Here is a 27,845-nt window from a genome sequence, read left to right as displayed (position 1 = left end):
CATTTTCTCCAGGAGAACTAATCTTGGTGGTCTGGAAACTAGTTGTAATAGTGAGAGAACTCCAGGCCCCATTGGGAGGCTGGCAACCCTTAGCTGTGGTGGGTCAAAGAAAGCTATTCCTATAAAGCATGTTTGTGTTGGCCAACTGTTCAAGGGTTTCCCTCTGATGGACAGGAAATGGTTAAGTATGGCTGGAAATCAGATGGAATTCCAGAGGTCCCCAGGTCCCACTTGGAGGTTGGCAATCCTACATGAAGGAAGCTTACGTCACTTCCTGTAAACACTAGACTAGAGCATCTGCTGTGTCACTTCAGATTCTTACCAAAAGTAACAAGCACAAAGGCACAATGCTGGCACTTGTCCCTCTTTCCCACCATGTTTTCTTCTTGCCCATGCCTGAGGCAAGGTGCAGATGCAGCCATTTGAGAGGAGTATGTTAGAAGGCAAATCTCATTCTTTGAACCATGTGTGTGTTAAATGCTAACAAGTTGCAGCCAGTTTATGGCGACCTCATAGGTTTTTAAGGCAAGAAATGAACTGAGATGGTCTGCGATTGCTTGCCTCTGCATAACAGCTCTGGACTTCCTTGGTGGCCTCCCAGCCAAGTATTAACCAGGGCTGACTAAGGTTGCCAGCATCCTGGGAATCCCTCGGAATTGCAGCTCATCTTCAGATGACAGAGATCAGTTCCCCTTGAGAAAACAGATGCTTTGGAGGGTGGACTATATGGCATTGTATCCTGTCCCCCCAGGTTCCATCTGCAAATATTCAGTTTTCCAACCAGGTGTAGGAAAACATTAATTTTGTTTCTTAACAGAGATGTAGATAATTATTTCTATCTTTCCCCCTTCATTTCAAGTCCATTCTGTGTATGATCAGTTTTATGTATGTCTTTGTTAAATTAATGGAGTGCTCAGTTTGATTTATACCACCGAGAAAGGCCAGGTGCCAAAACACGTTTGGTATTAGTTCTGGCATATGGAGAGAACATGTACTTTTAAATCTGTATTTATGGAAATGGACATTTGTCTTGTTATTGGGTTTAGGTACTTATATCCTGAACCATAGGACCATTGTTTTAAAATATTTTAGCACTTCTGAGTGTATTATTAAATTATATTTGATATTTTGTACATTTGCACAATGTGTATAGTTATATTTTATTTCTTTTTCTTTGTTACAACCTTTTTGATTACTTTTCTCATGCAGCTGAATATAGTGCCATAGAGTCCCCCCTCCGAAGCAGTTCTTTTCTCCAGGGGGAAGGAGATCTGTTGTCTGGAGTTCAGTTGTGATACCAGGAGATCTTCAGCCTCCATCTGGAGGTTTCCTAGGTCTGGCAGCATCCTCTGGGTGACCTGAAGCCACAGACTGGCATGACTTTACTAGCCTCGGTTGCTTGCTCCTGTTCAACAGCTGCCTTCTCAACATACCTTGCCTACTCTATCTTTCCCTCCCCTCCCCAGCCCCCTCCAACACCATAACACTCACAGCAAATTTCTAGCGCCTGTTGTATTTCTCCTCACAATGGGCCTTATTAGTAGTAGTGAGTAAAAGTCAACCCTTTGAGAAGCATGGTCTCAATATTTTATGGGAAAATACTGTACTAATCTTCAGTCTTTGTATACAAAGCCTCCAGTCCCAAGAGGTCCAGAGCTGGAGGGGTGTGTGTGTGTGTGTGTGTGTGTGCATGAATGGCCACATACATGTGCTTCCCCAGGATCTCAGGCAAACACTACTCCAGATGCATGTTATGAGTTCTTCTCATTTGTTTAGGAACAACATGAGAACTTTACATCACACGTGCACTGGGAATGCTGTGCTTCACAGACACACCTGGTCTTTTCTGTATGTGTGTCTATAGCATGCAGGGAGGGATAGTTTTAGCCTCTCCCTTCTGGTGTTCCTGCATGTTCAAACAAACCTGGGAGATACAAAACTTCTATTGCACTTGTGATGCACAGTTCTTGTGCTGTTCCCTGACAAACACAAAACTTTCTAACATGTATCTGAAACCTGAAAGAAGGAACTCCTTTTAGTTCACAGCTTTGTGTAGGTGTGTTTTTAATTTGTCTGCCTTACAGGCAAGGTATGTGTCCAATTGCTCTAGGACTCGAAAACATATGTTGCATGACTAATTTATTACTCAGTGTAAGCTTGTCTCTCAGCAATCCAGTCTAACAGCCTGAATAATGGAAATAAGCTTTCCAGGCAAGGGTTCATATGCTGCCAATTCCAGGTTAGGAAATGCTTGGAGATGGCTGAGTTTGGTGAAGGGAGGGATTCAGCATGATATATAACGTCATAGAATCCACCATCCATGAGTCATTTTCTCCAAAGGAACTGATCTCTGTAGTCTGGCTATCAGGTACAGTTTTTGGCAATCTCCATCCCCCCACCTGAAAACTGGCAACTCTAATGCTAGATCATTTTTCTAAGTTCCTTAAGAGCTTAAAGCCAGTAGTGAAGAACTGCCCCTACTGTCCAGTTTATCAGTTAAGATCCTTTTTCCAAACTTTGCTTTCCAGGGCTCTGCCTGCAAAGATGTTCAGTGAGTTGCACCTCACTATTAGAATGCCTTGAGGCTTACCAGGCACCTTTTTTACACTCTTCAGGACTAGGCCAAAACATTTATTTTCCACCCAGGCTTTGAACTGATGGGTCCTATCTTCTGCATTTTTGTGTCCTGCATCTACTTTGAGGCCTGTTTTATGGATATTATTTTAGGCTGCTGAATGCTGCTTTATACTATTTTCATGTCTCTCGCTTGTTTTTTGTGGCTTGTTTTATTATAATTTTTATGTTCTAGCTTTTATGACTTTATTGATTTTACTTGGTGAGCTGCTGCCTCAAGCATGCCTCTGGAGACGTGGCATGCAAAGTTTCTAAATAAGTAAATTTCTAAATAAATGTGTTTGTAGAGTAAACTTTGTTTTGTCTCCCTTTCCAGGAACATATATAGGATTGGGACTGCCTCAGAACACCTATCATTCTGTCGATTCATGCACAGCGGCTTCGCACATAATCCTAAAAACAGAGTGGAAGAAGTGAGGTCCAACTTCTCCTAATTATTCAGCTAATGGCTAACCATGTCTGGATCTGATCGGTGCCTGGATGACACCCCCCCCCCCGCCCGCCTGAACCCTGCACAAGCCCCCCCAAAGTTGCATGTTGTTTACATCATTTATTGTCTGCCTTTCTCACTGGGACTCAAGGTGTATTACACAGAGTAGATCAATGCAATCAATAGGATGGCACAGGGCTTTATTGGAGAAAAAGCCCAGTGGGAACTCATTTGCACACCTCCTGATGCCAAGCTGGCAGAACTGCATTCCTGTGTGTTCTTGCTCAAAAAAAGCCCTGGGATGGCATATTCAATAAACAGTGCAGTAGGATTTGAATTACCGAAATCTGGAACCAATGAGAAATCTGAAAAAAGAACTGAAGCAAAGTGTAGGTATTCACATGACACATTAAACAATGCAAAAATCTCATAGTAGGATCCTTCTTATTGGTTTATATTAAGTGCTGGTCTCCAGTTAAGACTAAGGGCTAGATTTAAGTATAAGATTCTACACCTGTTCAATTTACTTTCAGAATATCATCATCATCATCCTTTATTGGCATAAAAGAAATCATTTTACTTTCAGAATAGTATGATTACCTGAGTTTATAATTATCCAGTATGTTAAATATCAATCCTGATTAAATTGATGTTTTTTAGATATATTGATTATTCCAAGGGTTAATATGTTTTGAGTTTAAAATCTGTATACATTTGTTTTATGCAACTGGATTCTGGATGATAATTTAATGGTGTTGGTATGTTTTAAATGGACTAGATTTTGTGAATTTTGTTAATTTTATAAAAATTAAAATAAAAAATAAAGGGCAGAATCTACAGCCCAATAGATTTTGACATTTGTTCTCATATAGATTAACAGTTGCCAGATAAAATTTTGTTAGCTTCTTTGAAGCTACATGAGAGGAAAGAATCTGAGGCACAATTGCTTGAAGAACTCAGTGCTACAATATACAGTTTCAACTGGTAGCAAGAAGAAAATTCCATAACAATGGGTAGCTTCTCCTGCCCCAGAAGTAGCTACCAAATGACCCGGTAGATGTCAGGGGTTAGGCAGCACCCTACCTAGATGCCAATGTTGCACACACCATCAGCGCCAAGAGTTGAGTCTCCAGCACAATTCAAGAGGGTTTACTGACTGACCCTAGGCCACTCCTCAGGACTTCTGGCAATAGGAGGAGGTGGTGGAGGAAAAGCTGTGAAAGATCTTTAGACGGCTACCATCTGACACATTTGTTTCTTTAACTCTTGGCGCCCAATGTGGCGTGTACATCTGAAGTGCTGTGTGTACACTGAATTAAAAGTCTCCAGATGGGCTTTTGGCATTTTAAATGAAATGATTTTTAAACATTGTAATTATCAAACACTTTAAAGAGCTGCCCTGGTACAACTGGAAGTATGCAGCTGCAGTAAAATTGCAATTGACACTATTGCAGGAAAATAAGAAAAGCCCTGCAGGATCAGACCAGTGGTCCATCTTGTCCAGCATCCTATCTCACACAGTGGTCAACCAGTTCCTCTGGAGGACCAACAACAGGGCATAGAGTTCTCTGGGATTTAGAGGTCGATTATCTCTGAACATGGAGGTTCCTTTTCGGCACCATGGCTAGCAGCCACTGATAGACCTGTGTGTGTACACTGTCAAGTCACAACTGACTTATCGCTACTCCATAGGGTTTTCAAGGCAAGAAACATTTCTGAGGTGGGTTGCCATTGCCTTTGTCTGTGTCATCATGCTGGTATTCCTTGGAGGTTTCCCATCCAAATACTAACCATGGCCAACCCTGCTAAGCTTCCAGATCTGATGAAATTGAGCTAGCCTTTGCTATCCAGGTTGGGGTATTAATAGACCTGTCCTCCATGAATCTATACCTTTGTTAGTAGCAGTACAAGAGTTACATCCCAAGGGCTCAATGTGGCTTCTAGAAACATCTCCCCACCCCAATTCTCCTGTCCTCAAGGGGTTTCATATTAGAAGTAGTTAAGTGTTTGGAGGGAATTTTAAAAATATCCCCTCCTTATCCAGAAAGCTTTGTTCCTAATCCCTAAAAAAGAACAGTCGAACCTTTACAGACAATGCCTTCTTACGTTGGAGCCTTTATTCCTAAACCTAGATCCATATGATCTTGGTAAGAACAACACTGCTGGATCAGACCCAAACCGCATCTCATCCAGCATTTTTCCCTAACACATAACCATCCAGGTGCCTTTCAGGCATTGCTTGCAGGCTTCCTGGAAACATCCCAGCTATTTATCTTCAATACACCTCTTTCAGTCTCTGAACATGAATGTTGCCTTTGCTGCCTCAGCTGACAGAGACTTCTTTCCCCTCACTGTTAATACTTTTTTTGTTGGGGCAGGGGAGGAAGAATTGTAGCCATAAATGTCCTGGAGAGGTATGCTGCGAGCTCATGCTCAGATGCATTGCACTTGTTTCACCAGGATTGAACCCTGGCAATTTTCCACTGACATGGATCAAGGCAGTGCCAGATTAAACTCTGTGGAGGCCCCTAGGCATTTGAAATATCTAATTATCTCAGAGTCTGAGTGCCCACTCCATCGCCCATGGCCCCTGCTGCAGCCTGCAGGCACCTTCTTAAAAGCCCCTTTTACTAAGCTTCAGGGGAGAGGCAGAGAGAGGCAAACTTGACAATGCCAGTAGCAGCTGCATCAGGCAAGTTGAACAAAGAGCAGCTCAGTTGTTGACTGTGTGTGCAGGCTGGGAGGGCTGCAAGCAAGGGGAAAACCAGGGAGTAAAGCTGACCTGGTGCCCCTAAAGGTGTGGGGGCCCATAGGGCAGTGCCTACTTGGCCTAATTGTTAATCCAGCTCTGCGTCAAGGGAACCCTACACAGTTCCAATCAATGCTTCTGGTAAGAAATGGACCACATAGGATGATTGCCAACTATGACGTGGGAAATTCCTGGAGATTTGGGGTAAGGCTTAGGGATGGTAGAGTTTGGGAAGCAGAGGGAGCTCATCAGGGATGTGAGATCATTCTAAAACTTCCATACTCCTAGACTTTATGGTATATTATAAGGTTCTCCCTCCAAAGCAGCCATTTGCTTTGCTACAGCCATTTGATTTCTACCCTCTGAATTTCAGTTCTACTTCCAGTAATTTTCCAGGCCCTGCTTGGAGGCTAGCAACCCTAAGTCACTGCAAGGATAGAAACATACCTCTCTAGCACAGAGAACCATGAGTAAAGGCACTAGAGAGAAGAATAAACTCAGATCCAAAGGACAGCAGTAGCACAATACCTTTATTAGGTCTATAGTAAAGAAGTGCAGAATTGAGCTACCATTAGAAGTTCATGTGTTTAAGCTTGAAAATAAGCTAAAGGGGAAAAGAGGTAAATGGTGGTCCAGGGCATATCTGCAGCCTGTTATTTAAGAAACTGGATAAAGGCTGACTTTCAGACTCCAGAATCTACTGGGAAAAGAAAACAGCAGTAAGACAAAGCCCACCAAACCACTGATGGTCTTCGCTTCCTCATTGCATCAGCTCCTGCTGCTTCTACTCCTCAGTGTGCCTCTTGGTCATGGAGGCTTCTGTAGCGCTGGGCTGATCCTGATAATCCAATCAGATGATTCTTGTATTTAAAAAAAAGCCCAGCCCCACCCCCCACCCCCGGACGGGAAGGAAAGGATCGCCGTCAGTCGACCGGACTGTAAAACCGCCACCGTTAGGAAGGCGAACTCTTGCAGGCGCTAATTGCGATAGTAACATCGGGTAGCGCTGACAGCTCTCCCCTTCGGGGCAGGAGGGAACGGAGATCACGAGCTGTGTCGGGGTTTGCGTGCAAGTGCCCCGCCCCGGCCCTTTTCATTCGTCGCCGTCACTTCACCTGTTACGTAGTGTCAGGGGGCAGGGCCGGAGAGTATATTAAGGAGACAGCCGTAAGAAGGCGCGGTGTCTGGAAGTGTGGCCCGACCCGTTTTGCCGTGGAGAGGTAAGTCGGCGCGCAGTGCTGTTCGGTGGGACAGAGGCAGGCTCTGCTCAGGGCTTGCCCGGGCATGGCCGGGTGTGATCCTATCGGCGCTTGTGCAAACGCGGACGCCCTTGCGACTCCCTAACTTGGCCCACGAGAGCTCCTTCCCGTTGTACCCTTGCAGCTAGCGCGGGAGTGGCATTCCGGCTTCTGTATTCCGGCGCGCAGCGAGCTACATTCGAGTCCAGTAGCACATTTGAGACCGCCAAGGTTTTTCGGGGTACGAGAGCTAAAGCTGGTTTCGTTGGACGTCGCCTGTAGTGGAATTTTTCGCGGCTTTGCAGCCCAGATGGCGGCGGCATGGGGCTCTTTCGTGTTTGGGTGGGCCGGCCAAAATGGCACACAGTCGCGAGCTGGTTCCCCGGAAGGTGTGAGGTGTAAGACTGAGGTGTTAAACCATTATACTCTGTGGGAATCAGTCTCCATAGGGAATAATGGAGTGCCCAGCAGATATTTCCCTCCCCCTGCTTTCTGATGCCCTTGAAGTGGGGGGAGGGTCTCCATATCGGGGGACCCCCTGCTCCCACCTGGGGATTGAACACACAAAAAGGGAAGGTTGTACACGAGAGTACCACAAAAAGCCCAAAGGCAGACAACCTATACAGAACTGCACAATATTTGCAATGCTTAATATCAGTATACCAAAACTTATTTATTACATGCGCTGACTCATAAGACACCTTCAACTTGAGCACTGTATATGGAGCAACACGCTTCCAATATTCCAAAAACTCAGAAAAACCTCAATAAGGACAATCCTTGTCCAAGTAGGATACAGACGTAGTTCAAAGAAAGTCCATAGAAAGTCCCACAGTTCAGGCTCCGACATACCAGCGTAACAGGACACCGGTAAGTATCTGTTTCAAACCTCTTCAGGCGCATGTATACTTCAGGGACTCATAAACCAGGTTAAACAGTCACATTAATACGAGTCAAGCATCAATGGCTGGCATTCCTCCAGTCGGGAGCTCTGCAGGGGATAACGGTTGTGGTTTTTCTAATCTAGCCACATCCCGAGTCACACTATTTTCAAAAAAAATGGCTGATTCATATAGTCACTGATTGTGGTAGTTTGAGGTCTAATTTGCATGTTTGATGCCCTTCTGATTTCTTGATCTGAGAGTTTGTAGGACAGGAAAAATTACTGAAAGTGGGGGTAATGATATTTCTAGGAGTTTCTCTGGATGCATCTCAGTACTGGGTTTTTAAAGTTCAAACCCAGTACAGGTGCTAGGTAATTTAACTAGTGAATGATTTCATAATTAAATTTTACGTGTTTCACCTTGTAATTCCTTGATTTTAATGGCCTCTTGGCCACTGCTGTGTGTGTCATGTTTTATACATAAAATGGCTGCCTAGTGAGAATCCACTCTCAAGTTTTTGCTGGTGGATTTTGGATTTTGCTGAAGCTTTTGGGTGGATTTTTGTGTGTGCAATTGGGCAGTTTTTGCTGCCACCTACAGGGAATGATGCAGATAAGTACAACCAAAAGTCCCTTCCAGACAGTTCACCGTAGGGTTGAAGAGGAAGGAACTGCTGAATATCAAGGCCAAGTTACCAAGGCAACTAGCTTCTAGGTTGCATCATTCCTGGTGCTTTCTTCACATGGAATTATCAGTGCTAGAGTCTTGACCATGCATCTGGCAATCTGGTTTGCAGTCACTTCCAGGCTCAAGACATTTGGTTGCTTGAGGCAGACTTTTGAGCAGGGCTGGATTAACAATTAGGCCAAGTAGGCACTGGCCTATGGGCCCCATGCCTTTAGGGGCCCCGGGCCAGCTTTCCCCCATTTCCCCCCTTCTTGCAGCCCTCCCAGCCTGCACACGCAACCAGCAACTGAGCCACTCTTTGCCCGACTTGCCTGGTGCGACTGCTGCTGGCATCATTGTCAAGTTTGCTTCTCTCCTTGTAACCCTAAGGTGCTCCTGTTGGAGAATTGGTCTCACTCTACTGTACCTAAAGAAAAAAGGGAAATTATATCAATCTTATTAGCAGTCACAAAGGGGCTTTTGAGAAGGTTCCTGCAGGCTGCAGTGGGGCCACAGGCTGTGGGGCAGGCACCCTAACTTTGAGATAATTTGTGAGGGGGCCCCCAAGATTTTGACAGCCTAGGGTTTAATCCGGCCCTGCTGTTGAGGTGGCGGGTACTTCTGGAGTTTGGAAAGTTAGTGGGTGCCACCACAAAATGGCTGCTGTTGGTAAGGTGGGGCCGCTCACAAAATGGCTGCCATGGTGAGAGACAGTCAATTCTGGGAGTTTTGACATATGTTAGTAAAAAAACAACCTGTCTTAGTGTGATGTCATCTGCAACCTTATTCTGCTCAGTCATCATGAGGTAAATTGCCAGAGTTTACTAATATTTAAATATTTGAAAAAATTAAAAACTATCTCCTTGGTTATTTACTGTACATCTTTGTAAAATAAAATAAAACATTATTATTATAAAATCAAGGCGCACTGACATGGGCCTCTAATTGAAGCCAGTAGTCTGGAGTCCATAAACCTGTGTATGCTTAGCAGGGGTGGCCAACGGTAGCTCTCCAGATGTTTTTTGCCTCCAACTCCCTTCAGCCCCAGCCATCAGCGGTGCTGGCGGGCTGATGGGAGTTGTAGGCAAAAAACATCTGGAGAGCTACCATTGGCCACCCCTGGCTTAGAGGGTAGAAATTTCAACTCTTCTGTCCTCTGCCCCAATCTCTATCCTCCTCCTGGTTCCTTTTTTTTTGCCTCCTCTTGGATGTAGTTTCACTTTTTGGATTTATTTTTTTAAAAATTATCACGCTGCTGTTTGCTTTGGCAAACTTTCAAGCAAATTCATGGTCTGAATAAAAACAAGTGGCCAAGTGAAATCAAGATATGAGTTTTCTGGGCCTGTTACCATTTAACTTGCAGCTATTGCCAGGACTTCCCAGGAAGTGGTTAGATCTTGGCTCTTCTTCCTATCCCATTGCAACAACCCCACATTCTCCGTACTTCAGTCACCTTCTGTACATCTCAAAACTGGCTGGAAAGGCAGCATGGCACAGGGACTGAGGAGAGAGAGAACTGAGAGTGGGGAGTAAAAATTGGCAAAAAAAATGTTAGAGAAGGAAGGAGTGTGAATAGGAGAGGGAAGGTACTTGAAATGGGATGTGGAGAGTCACAAAACGTGGCAGCAGAAGTAGATGCCAGGAAACCCACTTAACTGCAGCTATGGTGACCACAGGTGCCATTTGGGGAGTGCTTCTGTACTTAAAGAAAGCTAGCAATGTTGCCCACTCTCATTACTGAATGAATGGAGACTTAGGTCAGACTTTAGATGTTCAGGAGTTGGAGGACTCTTTAAAATAACAACAAATTAACTCTGCTCAAAGCGTGTTTAAATTGGATCCCAATTTAAATTGGTATAAGGTTCAGTGCCTGCCACTTCGATGTTCGTATGCTACTTTTAAGCGCACACACACAGTATCTTTTCCTTACCACTAAAAACCACAGAGCAGCCCAGCATCCCAGCCCAGCTTGATCTGGTCAGAGCACGGAAGCTCTGACCAGATGGCATAATTAATACTTGGATGGGAGACTGCCAAGGTTAAAGAGGGTTGCTGTGCAGAGGCTGGCAGTGTCAGACCGACTCTGGTTATCTCCGGCCTTAAATGCTATGTGGCTAGGGTTGCAAATAGGCAGCTTCCAATTATTATTGAAAATGACAGGCAGCAGTATAATATTGGAAGCAGGGCTTGCAGGACTGAAGGACGTTTATCTCACAACCTCTCCTTTTTTTGTATGTAGTACCAGGAAGTGGGTTAGAAATAAGTAATCCAGTGATTCGTAGATGTTTGGAAGGGAGGTCCACTTCTGACTCTTCAACTTTCAGCCCACTTTTTAAATGTAATGTGCTGTATTTTTCAGAATTTATGGGCAAAGTAGCTGCATGCCACTTCCCTCTTCCCTGTCATAAAATGCACATGTTCTGTATCTGTAAGATTAATATGTTAAGTCATGCGGCTGCTGCTGATAGTAAAGTAAACAAACAGATTGCTTAGAATAGCGGTTTGTAAATCTCAGGCTTACAAAAAAAAAGTCTGTGTATTATACAAAATCCAGAAGCTGGCAGGCTTTTCTAAATGGGATCAAATGTACTTCAATGCATTTTGTACAGCTTTATTTTGTTTGTAGATTAACTATAAAGTTATCTGTTTAATCTTAAAACAGCTTAAAGGGAGTTTCAACTTGTGTGTATGAAATAACGGCATCAGAGTGAGGAACAAGCTGTGAAGTAGATAAAAACTGTGTTGTGTCTAGCTAAGCATCTACTGCTTATCTTTTTTGAAAAACAACATGGGTTATTAGGGATGAGGAAACCAGCATGTGCAAGTGAGTTACGCTAGTCAGAATGTGGGACAAGGTCTCAGGATGTAGAAACCTAGGTTAAAACCGTTGTTGATTAAACTTTGTTGGATGACCTTAGGCTAGAGATTTTCTCTCTGCCTTGCCTACTTTGGGGCAAAACGTTAGGAGAATTGTTTGTGCTCTTCTAGAGAATGTGACAACCTGTGTTAAATGAACATTGATCTGGCTGGAGTTTGCTTCTGCCAAGAGCACACTGCCGGCATGATCTGCTATTTTCACAAGTTTTTGCTTGCTTACAGTTGATTTTTTCAGTGCTGCCATGCCCGAGAAATACCCAGTGTTCCTCTAATCCCCCCCCCCTCCAAGCAGAGCAGTTCACCTTCTGAACAGAATATAACTACTATAATCTTAAAATGGGCAATGGGCAGTGGAAGACCGTGCAGCTCCAGATTGTTGCCTGCGGGGCTCCCTGTGTGAATGAGAGGCCGCTCACGTGCACAGCTTAGAGGGAACACTGCTGTCACGTTACCATTTTGGCACCACACTGTCCCACAATTTATTTTCGAGGGGTATTGGCTTTCCTTCTCAGTGATTTATGTGGCAGGACATACCTCTGCATTATAGGCCTTACCTGTTTTGAAAAGCAACATTTGAAAGATGTTTTGAAAAGCAACATTCAAGTATGCACAAAAACACACTTAATGACAGGGGGTTTACATTTATGGGCAGCAAATCATGGTGGGGAGGGGTGTCGGAATCAGTGGCCTGTGGAACAGTTTCTAATGCGAGTCTCGTTTGGAAGAACAGAAATGGTGATCAGCATGACTTGTACAATTCAGCCAGAAGTGACAGAACCTCTTAGAGTTGCGTGCCCAGAAAATGATTTGAGCGATCCAGCTTCGGAGCAAATGGCACCTCCCCACAATGAAGGCTCAGGAAGAAACAAACAGAATGGTAAGTGAACCCATACTGTTAAAGAAGTACCGTATGTATTGGTGGAAGTATTGGCCTTTCAGTAGAAGGAGCGAATCCAATGCAAAGGTGAAAGCACCATCTTGAGGCCAGATCAATCCCTCTGTAAATCTTGCTGTGAGGTTTTTGTGGCTAACTTGTATAGTCCTTAAACGTTCACTGGTGGTAGTCTTTTCTCAGCTGCACAGAAGTGGTAACTTTTGACTGTGTACTTTTGATCTGTTGGAAAGGAAAAGGAAAGGAAAGGTCCCCTGTGCAAGCACCAGTCGTTTCCAGCTCTGGGGTGACGTCACGGCAGACTTTTTACAGGGTGGTTTGCCATTGCCTTCCCCAGTCTTTTACACTTTCCCCCCAGCAAGCTGGGTACTCATTTTACCGGCCTTGGAAGGATGGAAGGCTGAGTCAACCTTGGGCTGGCTACCTGAATCCAGCTTCCGCCGGAATCGAACTCAGGTTGTGAGCAGAGAGTTCAGATCACAGTAGTGCAGTACCTGCTTTCCTCACACTCTCACACACACACACACAGAGAAGACTGACAATTAAGATGGTCCCTGTATAGTATACCATGGGACAAGCCAACAAGGCCTGCCAAGCTTACTTGCTTTGACACCTGCCACAAGGGGGAGGGTTGCAGAGTAGGAAGAGCAGCCAAGTTCTAATTTGGAGGTGAGTCAACAGATCAAAGCAGCCCCGTGGCGCAGAGTGGTAAAGCAGCAGTACTGCACTCTCTCGGCTTGGCTTCTTAAATCTTCGTTCGCGAAGCCAAGCCGAGAGAGTGCAGTACTGCTGCTTTACCACTCTGCGCCACGGGGCTGCTTTGATCTGTTGACTCACCTCCAAATTAGAACTTGGCTGCTCTTCCTACTCTGCAACCCTCCCCCTTGTGGCAGGTGTCAAAGCAAGTAAGCTTGGCAGGCCTTGTTGGCTTGTCCCATGGTATACTATACAGGGACCATCTTAATTGTCAGTCTTCTCTGTGTGTGTGTGTGTGAGAGTGTGAGGAAAGCAGGTGCCTGTGCAGTAGCAGCTGTTCCCATATCTACTCCCATTACACCAGTGAGGCCTATTCAGTGGTTTGTGGGGAGCCACATTTGCAATTTCCAGTGCCCACAAGAACCACACGACTATTGTATGCCCTGTGTCCCACCTCACCAGCAGCATACATAACAGAAATTTAAGAAATAAATATATAACTAACATTTTTAACTAGCAAAATTATGGCTGTGGAGGTAGGGTTGTCCCTCTCTCTCTTTTCTACCTCTGCTAAACTTTACCAGCCTTTTGTATCTGAAAGTAAAGGGAAGAGCTTCTCTCTGTGTTTTCTTGCTCTGTCCTCAGCATGAGGAACAGCAGCTTTGGCGAGAGAGGAAGCTAGTTACGGAGAAAGAGGAGTTAACAACCCCATTGTGGCCAGGGTGATATTTTCCTTTGTGGCTGCTTTGGTGGTTGTATGCCTTTTCTATGGAAAAGCTGGCTCTTCCTGACAGCTGCAGAGCACAGACATTGCAGAGAAGGGTTTGGGGGTTGTTGCGGAGGAGGAGCCCCTTTACTTCCATTGGAACTGCAGCTTCTGGAGGCTTTCAGCTTACCCATCATTCTTTCCTTGTGGAAGTAGTTGTTTCAAGGTGGGCTGAAACATCTGCTGGCTAATGGCCTTGTCCAGTTTCCTGATCTTGGGGCAGGTGACATATTGGGGAACAGTACTTAGAAGAGCCACAGAGTATCCCTGCGTTACACAGTAATGGTAACAGAGAGGTGACTGTCATGACAGATCTTTCTCCTTTCTACACAGATTTGCTGATTTAATAGCTGGGACTGATGTGTGAAAATTGCAGCACCTTAATTGGTTGAGTCTTTTCTCTATTTAAAATGTGTTAGGGATACCTTCTTGGTTGCTGAAGCTCAGCTACCATATCTCTTTTAGTAAAAGCTGGATTATAACATTTGCAACATATTAATATTTACCAAATAAGATAGCTTGGTGTTTTTTATTTCTTTGAAATAGAAAATAAGGTGTCGAACATAAGGGGTCACTTCAAAGAGTTGTCACTGGCTGGCTAAGTATAATTCAGTAGAGGCGTTTCAGTGCCTTTGGCATCTAACTATTCCTCATTCCTGGTGTTAACCTCTGTTTGCATAATTCCATTTCCCATGGTCCCCTCCCATTTTTCATACTACCTTTGTTACCTGACAAAATATTGAAAATCAGATTTCTAAAAAACAATGAACCCAATGACTTTTGTACAAAGACATTACATTTTGCATAGTTTATTGTGCATATAGCATTTTCATTTCATATGTCCAAAATCTGCTCACCCTGTTAGCTATGGACAACCAAAAGTTTTCTTTAGGTGGGCCTGTGTGTGTGTATAAGGCAATTTCTGCCCTCACTCCCTGTAGACATGTTATTCTGGTATGTTGCCAGAAAATAAACTACACCAGGAAATAAACTATCAATAAAATTCCACTCTGCCATACATTACTGATGTACACTTTGTCCTGTACAGCTATACTCTTCTCTTCTGGGCCTTAGATTGTAGACTTATCCTTACATACAAGCAGCCCCCTATTTAATATTACTTTTCAACAGCATTGGTGAGCTCAGAGAGCTGCAGTATGCTAGCTCTGTCCCCACATTTACTCAGATCATACCATTGCAGTACCCGATAAATTCAGGGACTCTTTTTTCATACTTATTCCTGCAGTACAAAACATGTGAGCAATCTCTGACTGCTGTTTGGATAGGACAGTCACTGGGCAAAATAAATAAATGAATGCAGCTCTGGCACCCAGTGCTCAGAAGTTAGTGGGAGAACATTGTAATTTCCCCAAATGCTCTGCAGTTAACCTGAGAGTCATCAGTTTTTGCAAGACAAACATGTTACAGTGTGAAGAAGAAGAGTTAGGTTTTATACCTCATTTTTCTCTACCCTGAGGCATTTCAAATTGCCTTCTCTTTCTCTCCTTACAAAAGACACCTTGTGAGATAGGTGGGACTGAGAGAGCTCTGAGAGGACTGTAACTGGCCTAAGGTTACCCAGCAGGGTTCATGTGGAAGAGCCGGGAATCAAACCTGGTTCTCTAGATTAGAGTCTGCTGCTCTTAACTACTACATCACACAGGATCTCAATGAAGCAAAGATTGGTAATAGAATCTGAGCCTTGTTGTTTATGGCACAATTTAGACCAGGGTTTATTGTCTCACTGCAAATGCAAAGTAAATACTGCAAAGCTGAGAGGTTTATAGTGTTGTCAGTCACTGCTGTTATGAATTTTCATTGTTTCAGTATTTGATATTCATTGTTTATAGTTCTTCCCCTTTAAATCTGTGTGTGTGTTGGTCAATGTAGGATAAAACTTGGAAGCATCCGACACTGCTGGCTTTAATCTGCAAATGTTTATGCCTCATTAAGAGTTTGTTCTGTTTGGCCATTGATGTCTGAGTGCTGAGAGGACTGTTACTTGGCTCAGATTACACTGTAAATCTGTTATTGGTATGGTTACTTCATCTATGGTCTTTTTCCTGAGATTAAAGGTGGATTACAAAATTAATAAAAGTAGTCTGATATGTGCAATAAACAATGCAATAACACTACCAAAAACTTTTCACAGGCATTAAAAAGATAGTTCTGTTCATTAAGCATTGTTGAGTTGTGAGCAACTTGTAGTGACTAGGGGTGTGTATTCAGATCTACCCAAGATGAAAATCTACCTCCAAAATACTGGTATTTTGGGGGGTAGATTTCTGCATCCTAAGTGTATCTGGATTTTCTTGGGAAAACTGGGGAGGGGGGTGGGAAATCACAGATGGGCAGATCTGAAAACAGCAGAGAGGCGGGAGCCTGTTTGCCAGGCTTCTACTGCAATCCCTTTAAAGTTTAAAGGGACTGCAGAAGACAGCCTGAGGATCAGCTGTGCCAATGGGGAGCAGACTGTTCCTGCTGACTCCACTTGGGGCTGACTTCTCAAGCAGTCCAGTTTAATCCAGCCCACAGAAGAAGCCAGCCCCAGGGTCTGCTGTGCCATTGAGAACGGATTGCTCCCATCGAGCTGAGTTTTGTGTTGGCTTCTCCAGCAGTCTGGTTTAAAGCTGATTTCAGGAGAAGCAAGCCCAGCCAAGGTCTCCTGTGCTTCACGGAGCACATTGCTCCTGGCAGCGGAGCAGCTCCTGGGATTCGTTTCTCCTACAGCCCGGTCATCTCCATTAAATTATGATGTTGTGTTTGTCTCTCTTTTAGTTGGCAGGTGTAGACTCAGCAAGAAGAAGGTTATTGTGATAACAGTAATAGCAGCCGTATCTGTATCGTTGGTGATCTCAGTTGTTTACAACTTTGTTGGTGATGGTGAGTTCCCTTATTTTATATTGTGATTTTCCTGTCCACTTCCTAGATGTAGGACATAGACATATTTACTTGGATTCAGTGGTAACTTCTGCTGATGGACAGGATTTCCTACATTGGTGTGGGATTTCCCCTTCCCCCTTGCAACCTGTGATGCTGCTCCTGGGGGATGGGGTGCCCCCAGAGGAACACCGTAAGTGAGGAGGCAGAGGTCTGCGACAGTTATAGAAAAATCAGCATCCTGAGCTGTAGGTGTAGATGGCATTGTGGTGGTGCATGTCATGCATCTTTAACTTTCTTCCTGTGACAGCCCAAAGAAAACAGCTGGAAGCAGAAATAAAGCAACTGAAAGTTTCGTCAACATCCAAACCATCCCTGACCACTTCATGCCCCCGAGGTTGGACGTGGAATGCAGAATACTGTTATGGTTTCTCTGATACGGATAGCACCTGGGATTTTGCCCACAGCAACTGCACGTCATATGGTGCCTCCATGGTTGTGATGGACACTCCTGAGGAAAAGGTAAGGAGTTCCGACTTGATAGAATGACTCTATCATGGATTGTGTGACTGTTGTTGGCCACTAGGGGGAGACTGCATGGTGATTAAGAATGAAAGGATGTTGATGCCTTGATGACTCTGGTTTTGTCCTGCTCAGTGCCAAAAGAGGTCCTGAATATGGGCAAGCCACTTGAGTCCAGGCAAGGCTGAAGTGATGGTAGTTGATGGACCTTGTAACCCAGAGGAGTCAAAGTCTCCAGCTTCTAGCAAAGTTCAGCTAGTTGGAGAGCCAGTTTGGTGTAGTGGTTAAGTGCGCGGACTCTTATATAATAATAATAATAATAATAATAATAATAATAATAATTTTTATTTATATCCGCCCTCCCTGCCAAGGCAGGCTCAGGGCGGCTCAGAACCGGGTTTGATTCCCGGGTTTGATTCCCCACTCCTCCACTTGCACCTGCTGGCATGGCCTTGGCAGAGGTTGTCCTTGAAAGGGCAGCTGCTGTGAGAGCCCTCTCAGCCCCACCTACCTGACAGGGTGTCTGTTGTGGGGGGAGAAGATATGGGAGACTGTAAGCCACTCTGAGTCTCTGATTCAGAGAGAAGGGTGGGGTATAAATCTGCACTTCTTCTTCTGGTCTCACAGGACGACAGGCTTGATATCAAACCCCTTGAGCCTTCTCTGTGCCTTTTTGTTTCAGTGACCAGGAGCACTTTTCAACTCTTGAGTGTCGAGGATATGACACTTTGTTCAGGCACAGTGACAAACAGTCATGCCTTTGTAGCTATAAGGCTATGGAGCTTCTCTAGAGGCCAGTTTGGACATATCAGTTGATGCACAAAGGTGTTGGTATTTTAGGCACAATTCAGGAGCTCTAGTTTAAACATTGCGGCTTCACAATCTCTTGTGACAATCACCTACAAAGCCCTTCATGGCCTAGAGCCCACACATTTAAAGGACCGACTCTCCTGGTATGCCCCACTGCAATAGCTGCATTGATCCGCTGAAGGTCCCTCTCTGCAACTGGGCAAGATCAGCAGCTGCCTGTAGCTGAGCATTCTCTGTTGAGGCTCTCACCTTGTGGAATGGCCTGCCTGTGGAGGTCAGGAAGGCTGCCCAACACTTCTGTCCTTCTGCAGTTGCCAGCTCCAAGTTGGGAAATACCTGGAGATTTTGGGAGTGGAGCCTGAAGTGGAATTTGGAGAGGGGAGGGGGACCTCTGCAAGGTATAATGTCAAAGAGTCCACCTTCCAAAGTGATCATTTTCTTTAGGTGAACTGATTTGCCTCCTGGAGGTCAGTTGAAATGGCAGGAGACTTCCAGCTACCTGCTGGATGTTGGCAACCATAGTAAAAGGGAATAGGGTTATAATATGACTTTTGCCAAGGGGCAAGGGCTATAGTTTGATGCTGTTTATTGTATGCATTCTAATTTGGCTATCCAGCCTTATTTGGTTTATAATATGCTTTAAATTATTGATTTTGCATTGCTCTAGATTTTGTTATCTGCCTTGAGTCTCAGCAAGAGAGATGGACTATATGTGCAATTCATTGTCTTATTTGTCATAATCTACTTATGTAGTTTTCTAAAAGAAGTACATTTCTCTGTCCCTAGGGCACAGAGAATTGAAGGCATAATCTGAATATTGAGTAGATATCTTGAATTTATAGTTCACCCTATCTTTTAAGGATTAGCATAGGAAACAAATTCTAAAACAAGATACTAAAATTATGTTGTAGTAATATAGTTTTTAAAAAGTAAACTCTTTTAAAAGTAAACTAAACTCTTTTTTAAAAAAGGCTTTCATAAATGAGAATAAAGCATCTGCTGAGTATTGGATTGGGCTCCGAAGAGAGGACATAGGAAAGCCTTGGAAACAGCCAGATGGTTTGGATTTTAATGACTGGTAAGTGATGTTTGTTTTTATGAATGTTGGGGCTGAAGAGTGTTTAGGGGAAATGGGGTTTGTTAGACACACAATCTTTTTTTGTGGGTGTGGGGTGGGTGGAAAGATTGTTTTGAGATCCAATGTTGAGACTGGCATTTTAAGCTGGCACAGGGATGGGACGTGGGTAGACCAGAACAGTGCAACCAAATGTGCTCATCTGCCCCTGTCCCGTTCCCGTCGGCAGTCATTTGAGTCCTGCTGCAAAAAGGAGGAGGAGCGCCTCCAAGGAGCCTTCTGGATGTCTGAACAGCCAGGAAGCAGCAGAAACTCAGCATTTGGAACGCTTGAGCTTCTCCACAGTGTGTGCAGCCCGCCCCTGTCCCAGCAGCAGGTTGCATGCCATCTGGCCATCCGGGGGCGCTTCTGCTTGTGCCGGCTCACTTCTGGGTCAGCACAGTGCCACCCATGCTGCTGGTCTGGATGTGTCTATATGTCAGATTACGATCTGGGAGATATGGGTATACAAATCCCCACATTGCCATGAGATGTGTTTGTAAGTTGCTCTCTCTGAGTCTAACCTGCCTTACAGTGGGAAAATGGAGGGAGATCTAGGGGTGTTAACTGCAGGCAGGGGGGCTCAAGCCACACTTGCAATTTTCCAGAAGGGGCAATTGCCTCCCCCCACCCAGCAGCACCATGAAGCTGCTCAGGCTGTCAGATTCTCAAGTTTGGACACTCTTCTTTGTGTTGTAGCAACTTTACATGTGCCTAGGAGACGCAAGGCTGGTTTAGTTGGTTTGGTTTTTGTAAAGATAAGAATGGAAGGGGACCTTCATTAAATAATACTGTCAGTGAAGAAACAACAGAGACAAAGAGTATGGAAGTGGGAAGTGAAGGATGAATCCATCTAGGATTAATGAGGTCTCAGTGGTTGGACTGAAGAATGTTATTTCCTGTAGTCTGAAACACAAACTCTGATACAATTACAGCTAGAGTTGGGACCAGTAGCACTTTAAGACCAACACGATTTGAGAGGTATAAGATTTTGAGAGTCAATAATCCCTTCGTTGAATACCAACAAAGGGAGGTTTGATTCTTGAATGCTTAAGCATTCTTGAATGTTTAAAATCTTGTTGGTGTCTAATCTAGCTGTTGCAGGCCAACATAGCTACCTTTTAAAACTATCTGATGTAAGTAATGTATCAAGAGCTATGGTTTGCCTTCACAGATGGAGTACTAATAATTGCATTATTACTGTGTCCTGGGGGCAGTGCCTTAGAGAATGAATGCACATGAAGTTGTCTTATAACGAATCAGACCATTGGTCCATCAAAGTCAGTATTATCTACTCAGACTGGCAGCAGCTCTCCAAGGTTTCAGGTCAATACCTTGCACATCACCTGTTGCTAGATCTTTTAACTGGAGATACCAGAGATTGAACCTGGGACCTTTTGCATTTCAAGCAGATGCTCTCCCATCTCCATTTTATCTTTAGCTATGGGAGTGTAGAGAAGTGTTACCTTGTGATTTCTGGTGGCTTGTCATGTTGTAACAGTTTTAAATAGTCATCAGATGACTCAACTGGCTGAACATGCCCTTCCATAGTGTAGCTGCTGCAGCCTATTTCTTGCATTGCTGCAACAATTTCAGTGTTGAACTGTTATTGTCTTCAGGTACTCCAAAGTGATGCAAAAACTTTTTTTGTTTAACGTATTTGTCTCACCATGCTGTTTATGTGTTCCTAAAATATCCTGAGTCTTTTATTAATAACTAATTTTTACTAATTAATAACTAATATCTAATAACTAAGTAATAATTTTGTTTAGTGAATTTTGGTGTCTCACCATGCTGTTCATGTGTTGCTAAAATATTGTTAATTTTCCATTCATGCTGCTGATGTATTACAGCTATGTAAGTAGGTTCTGATGCTATGCATGTCTGATACTACACATGTTTATTTAGTAACTAGATCAGTAAGTTAAATTAGACTTAGGTTTAGAATTGTAATGTGTTAAGGCAGGAACAGGTAATTGTTTGTTGTTTTGGGACTGATAGTTAAGAGGGCTGGAAGTGGCCTTTATTTTTATTTTTTTGATGGATAATGGAGCAAGTCAAAGATAGGACAATAAAGCAGAGACAGCAGAGAAGAAGATGATGATGATATTGGATTTATATCCCGCCCTCCACTCCGAAGAGTCTCAGAGCGGCTCACAATCTCCTTTACCTTCCTCCCCCACAACAGACACCCTGTGAGGTGGGTGGGGCTGAGAGGGCTCTCACAGCAGCTGCTCTTTCAAGGACAACCTCTGCCAGAGCTATGGCTGACCCAAAGACATTCCAGCAGGTGCAAGTGGAGGAGTGGGGAATCAAACCTGGTTCTCCCAGATAAGAGTCTGCACGCTTAACCACTACACCAAACTGGCTCTCCAGTTTGTATACAGATGAATCGTGTTCATTTTATTTCTTCAAAGCATTTCTATGTTCCTTTCACTCAAATAGGATCCCCAAAGCAGCAAACATCAAAACATTAAAACATTTCAGCATTAAGACATTTAATAGATTGATTGATCAAAGAGTATAAATCAGGAAGGAGGGCTAATCAAACAAAATAAAGTCTTCGCCCATTGGCAAAAGACAACAATAGAGAGAGATGGGTGAATCTTTCTTGTGGATGGAGTTGCAAAGTTTCATTGCCAAGTGTCCAGGCTCAGATAGCAGGGGCACCCAAAAAGCAGGATGAATGAAGAGAACTGGAGTGGGTGGGTTGGTTTATAAGAGAAAAGGCAGCCCTTAAGGTATGCTGGCCCCAAGCTGTATACATCTTTAAAGGTCAATACCAGTACCTTGAATTTGGCACCAGGATACAAGATTGGATCCCTGCAACCCACTCAGTCAGCATTCTGACTGCAACTTTCTGTACCAACTGTAGCTTCCAGACAGTCCTCGAGGGCAGTCCCAGCTTAGTGCTCATTCTTCTCTGCCAGTGTGATTAAGATGAATTAATTTCTTATTGAGATACTACATTTTCAGGTTCTCATTAATTCTGATATGCAGATATTCTCATGTGCTCAGCTGATGCTGGTCCTTTCCTCCTATAGTGCATGCCTGTTGTCTACTGTAGAACCTTATAGGCCAGAGATAGAGGGGCAAAGCAACACTCCCTGTACAACCACACTCTGAAACTTACCTTTGAGATAGCCCAGAAACTGCTACAGAACAGTGCTTCTCAATTTCAATCCCATAAGGCTGTCCAGAAGGAAGAAGAGTTGGCTTGTGTTTCCCGCCTTTCCTATCTGAAGGAGTTTCAGTGCAGCTTACAGTCACCTTCCCTTCCTGTCCTCACAGCAAACACCCTGTGAGGTAGGTGGGGCTGAGAGAGCTGTGGCTGGCCCAAGATTACCCAGCTGGCTACACGTGGAGGATGAGTGGAGAAGCAAACCTTGTTGGTTCCCCAGATTAGAGTCAGCTGCTCTTAACCACTATACCAAACTGGACACCTAGGAGCAATCATGTCAGTTGTCTGGGTCAGCTCCTCATTCTAGAGGTCTACCAGGGTATTCACAACAACATTCACCATATCAGTAGAAAAATCAACTAATGCCATCTAAAAGTCCTGTGGCTGCAAAATTTATTTATTTACTTCATTATATTTCATTTATACTTCACTATTCTACCCAGTGGTGACCCAAATCAGCTTACCATTGTCCTCCTGTCCTCCGTTTAATCCCCACAACCCCCCTGTGAGGTAGTTTAGGCTGAGACCATGTGACTGGGTCAAGGCCACCCAGCAAGCTAGTGTGATAGAATGGGAATTTGAATGTGGATGTCCCAGATCCTAGTCTGACCCTCTAATCACCAGACCACTGTGGCTCTTAGAAGCTGGGGCAGTTAGAAAAAGATGGTTTCTTTAGAGGTATATTGAGAAAAGTGAGAATGCAGAAGAGTGAGTTGGAGAGAGATGGCTTTGAAAAGGACATTTGTTAACTTGAGTGTGTCCTGTATTTATCTCTTGGCTAACTTCTTTTTTTGTTGTAGGTTTGATATCAAAGGGCAAGGCCTCTGTGCCTCCCTCAATGATGGCGTGGAGAGCTCGACAGATTGCGACAGCCAGCGGCGCTGGATATGTCGGAAACATCTTCATACTGTCTAAGAGAAACCGGAAATGCTTGCCTACAGGGAGAAACACCTGATGCTTCCAGCAGATCTCAATTTCTCAATTCCCTTTCCTGATCTTGAGCTAGAGAATATTGATGCAATATCTTTTCCTGTCCAAAACCCCCTATCAGTGGTAACCGAGGGCTAGCAATTTGGGTCTGTGAGTAAAGGCAGTGGATGCCTGTGTAGTGCTGGTGAATATGGAGGCAAGCAGAAATACTGTAGGTCTGCAAACAATCAGGTGCAAACAAAATTTCACAAGTGCGGGAAGTCTATCTTGATGATTAATGGAACAAACGTTTGAGTCTAGCGGCACCTTTAAAGACCAATAAAGTTTAATTCTGAGCATGAAGTTTTGTGAGCATGCATCCAGAATCACACTTTGTTAGTCTTAAAGGTGCCACTGGATTCAGACTTGGTTCTATTGCTTTGGACCAATACGGCTACCCTCCTGAATCTGTCTTGAAGATTAATGATCTGACAAATGTGGCTGAGTTCAGAACAGATAGAAGGGTTTGTGGGTTAGGATTCTGAAGAGACAGAACTGCTGTGTTCAACCAGTTGGGTTTTTTAATAGCAAGATTTCCTCTTGACCACAAAATTGCACATTTACTTGCCTTGTAGGCAGCATGCAGACGTTCTTGTGTTGCACTGTTGGGACGTGCAGCACTAATAGCTGTTGCAGTGTTTGCACAAGTTAAAGCAAGGTGAACACAGATCTGCATAGCTTTGGCAGTGAGCCTGCTGTGGAAGCATACTCATGGCAATCAACTGTGCCATTCTATGCAGAATTACGCCCTCGTAAGCCGGTTGAAGTCAGTGGCTTTAGAATGGTGTGCTTGCACTTAGGATGACACTGTAAGATGGTCATACAGCTTTCTTCACAGCTTTGGCTTTGCAGGAGAGTCCATGTTATATTCAAGAAGGGATTGAGAGTGTACAGCACTGATTGGCCCTTGGTCATCTAGAAGCTACTCTTGACTGCAGTGTCTGTATGCAGTTAAAACTTCCTTTCCTTCTGCTCCTCATCTCTTATCACAGTGTCTGTTCTGAGAGCAAGCCTAGGCCAGAGATCTGTCAGTACACTGCTCTTTTGCTACGTATCGAGACTCCATAATCTCTCTGAATTTTGAGGTATTCTATTGTATGCCTCAAACAAGTATGCCGAGTTCTTTTGAGCAGACCCAGAGTGGATCTTGGGCTGTTGGTTCCTTATGACGTTTTTTTAAAGGGAAAGCAGCAAGTTAATTTAACAGTGTAAGCTTCAGTGTGGGGAAGTTTCCTCCCTCGTAAATCTTAATTTAATCGCTGATTAAAAGCAGCTTGTTCTAACACAGAACAAAACACCCTCCTTGCTTTGATACTGAGAATTCTACATTGGGTTGCAAGTATTTGGTGCTTGTGCCACTGCTTGGAAATTGTGAGCAGCGTTGCATTATTTAGGTGACCATGCCTTGGGCTGTGCATGGGGAGTCCTAATGCCTTGGCTCCCTTTCATTGACTAGTTGCTTAGCGCAGTCTTTGTTAAGCTGTTTGGATGGAAATGCACGTGAGCCACAAAAACCAATCCAGGCAGCTGCCCTTATCTGTTGCCTGACTGTTGTAGTGAAGCTTCGGGAGAATGGTGGGAACAAGAGTTTGTAAATTTATTTATTTCCCCTCGTGACATTGTTGCATTAATAGGGGTGTGTGATAAAATGAATGGGTAAGCCCATAATGCAAACAAAGCAAGTTTGAAGGCGCCTGCTCAGATCGTAATATGAACTTTTCAAGATGTATGAACTCATATGTTCATGAATGTCATTAGCCTTTGTATTCATTTTTCAAAGCCATGTCACTTCCCCAGTTCTTAGGAGTGGAATTTGATTAGTAGGCTGTGTGTTATCTATGAACAAGCACACAAGTTCTTCCTTGCAGACATAGAGTAGCTCTTGAACTGCTGTTTTTGCATGTGAATTTCAGAGTCTTTTTCTTTCACAAACTTATGTAGGTTAGGTCTGCCAGGGCAGCTTTACATAGCATCATTTTCATGCACACTGAATAATGTGGTTTCAGTTCACTTTCAGTGCACTCTGCAACTGGATTTTGCTTTGTGAAATGGCAGAATCCACTTGCAAATGATCTCTAAAGTGCATTAAGTAGCACTTTAGATTTAAGTAGATTTAAAAGTGCATATGTGAAAGTGCCTGTGGCTTCTCAGGCAAGTGCACAGTTGTTCCTAGCGGGCCCAGAGTGGATCATGGACTGCTATTTTTAAGGTAGTTTATGTAACTCTATCCCTTGCTCAAGTCCAGTTGGGCCAGGTCTCTCAAACTGATTTTGTTAAGCCTTCCCAACACAAATCTCCCTGGAAAACACAGAGAAGATCTTGGCCTGCTTGCTTATAATGCAGCTTTGATCTGCACTGCTTCCCAGACATAGATGGTAGCACTGGGTGTTCTTTTCCTTCAGCCTTCTTTTAAATTTTAGCATGTTTGGGTTTGTCATTCCTTGGTGAGCTTTGAGCTTAGGTGAGCCATGGGAAATTGGGACAGTGACCCAAGGGCAAAGATACTTTTACCTCTCCTAAACAGCACCCATGATAAGTGAGGGTGTGGATTTTTCCCAAATGGGTTGCCAACCTCCAGGACTGGCCTTCAGGTCTCCTTGGATTACAATTGACCTGCAGACTACAGAGATCAGCTCCCCCTGAAGAAAATGGCTGCTTTGGAAAGTGGACTGTAGGCAGGCCTTGGATTCAGCAGGAGCTCACAGGAGCACAGCTCCTGAACCTTTCTGAGGATTCCCCCTCCTCCTCCCCACCTTGTCCATTGAATAGTAGGTGCAGCTGCATAACAATCCCTGAATGAGCTCCACCACCTATTTTTCTACAAAACGACCCCTGACTGTAGGAGATCCATTCCAAACTCTGCCCAGGATTTCCCCAACCTGGAGCTAGCAACCCTAATACCAGCCAGTGCCTTCAAGTGCCTGAAACAATGATCAAATGCTACAGTTCATGATGGAAGCATTCTTACTCATCTGTAGCTGCATGAATCAATAGGATTAGAGATATAAGGAAGTACACAAGATTTTTAAAAATAACCATTAGAAAATGGCAGCAAGTAACAGACTTGGGTGTTAAGGATTTTTATTCGATCTCAAACTGACAGTGTACTGGAGGTTGGGATGATTACTGTGTGTTCAGATGGAGTAATAGAGGGAAACTGGATTATTTGTAACTGTTAAAGCAAAATTGCTGTTTAGTCTGTCTATATGAAATCATTGGCAACTTGATGACTGATGAATCCTTTTATCTTGGCATTTATAGCTTTGTTTAAACACAAAGTTTTACAAAAGAAATACTTTGAACATTATTGTATGTGGTCTGAACTTATCCCATACTCAAACCAGAAGATTGGCAGTTTACAGAACAAAATATTTTCTGTCCCATTAGCATCTTGCTAGGCGAAGAGTACAAGAGTATATTGAGCCTGTAGGTCTTAGGTATGGATTTTTCCAGTAACTGATCTCAGAGCACACTGTTGTGTCATTGCTTGTTAAGACTGCATGGAATTCTCCCAGCAGGCCAGAGTGGATCTTGGCCTGATGGTTTCTAGCATAACTTTAGAAACATTCCTTTAAATGATAACTGTTACCTGATTATATTTTTCATATGTAGCCTGTATGTTGTGTATGCTTTACAGATGTATATGCCATGTCTTAATGGAATTCATATTCTTACATAAACTTTTTCAGTATTTCAAGTCAGTCTTATTTGAATTTCTGTTAATAGTGTTCGGGTTCAGTGTCCTTTTTAAATTTTGTTCATATGACTCTCTAAAGTAGTTGCATGCAGATCTTTGGGTAGTACTTAATGGATTATGTGCATTAAAAATGTTCCTAAATTGTACCAGTTAAGATTAGAGTTGGAAGACTGAATCCTTGATTCCCCAATAGTTAGCAAACGTTATTGCATATAGAAAGCTAGCTCTTGAGAGGAGATTCAAAACCTCCCATGAAATCCCAGGATATTTCTCATGAAAGGGTGTTCAAACATATGATATGCTGTCTGATCAGGAGCAGCTCTGTTTTGTTTAATTTACTTTTAATGCCACTTTTCCACCAACTTCAGGGTTCTCAAAGCAGCTGTCTGTTTGAACCAAAGTAAACCACATTAATATCTAGAACCTCCTGAGGCTCACTAAATGAAAGTAACTCTTGTATCTGGAACAGGAGTCCTCTCTACTGGAGGATCTTTCCAAGAGCACCTCTAATGACAGGGCCCCCCTCCACATTGTAAAACACTGAGTGGGTAGACTGGTCTTCAGGCAGCTCTCCAAGCAGAAAAATAGGGGCAGTGCAGGACAAAGTTAGTGGTGGAAAGTGCTACCCAATTGCAGCCAACTTATAGTTGATGACTCCTGGGGTTTTCAAAGGCAAGAGATGTTCAGAGGTAGTTTGTCACTGCCTGCCTCTGTGTAGCAACCCCCGGACTTCCTTGGTGGTCTCTCATGCAAGTACTAAACAGACTGCCCTTCTAAGATCTGACTAGGTTGTGCTCTCAAAAATAAGGAATGGTGTCATTAAAAGAGAAACTAAAATGA

The 27,845-nt window shown here is 43.7% G+C and overlaps 1 protein-coding gene across 1 annotated transcript; it reads left to right on the top strand.

Annotated features, from left to right (window-relative positions):
• Positions 1 to 5,988: 5,988 nt before the first annotated feature.
• Positions 5,989 to 24,603, top strand: LOC132571961 (early activation antigen CD69-like). The gene is made up of 7 exons (XM_060238754.1): positions 5,989 to 6,017; positions 6,845 to 7,033; positions 12,204 to 12,355; positions 16,611 to 16,715; positions 17,023 to 17,234; positions 19,016 to 19,122; positions 23,140 to 24,603. Exons 1-7 carry the CDS (start codon positions 5,989 to 5,991, stop codon positions 23,252 to 23,254), a joined length of 909 nt encoding a protein of 302 aa, XP_060094737.1. The 3' UTR covers positions 23,255 to 24,603.
• Positions 24,604 to 27,845: the final 3,242 nt, after the last annotated feature.

This window comes from Heteronotia binoei, chromosome 5 (genome assembly GCF_032191835.1).
Source record: "Heteronotia binoei isolate CCM8104 ecotype False Entrance Well chromosome 5, APGP_CSIRO_Hbin_v1, whole genome shotgun sequence".
Classification (NCBI taxonomy): domain Eukaryota; kingdom Metazoa; phylum Chordata; class Lepidosauria; order Squamata; family Gekkonidae; genus Heteronotia; species Heteronotia binoei.
The sequence above is the reverse complement of the archived record's forward strand: the minus strand, read 5'-3'. Positions and strand labels throughout refer to the sequence as shown.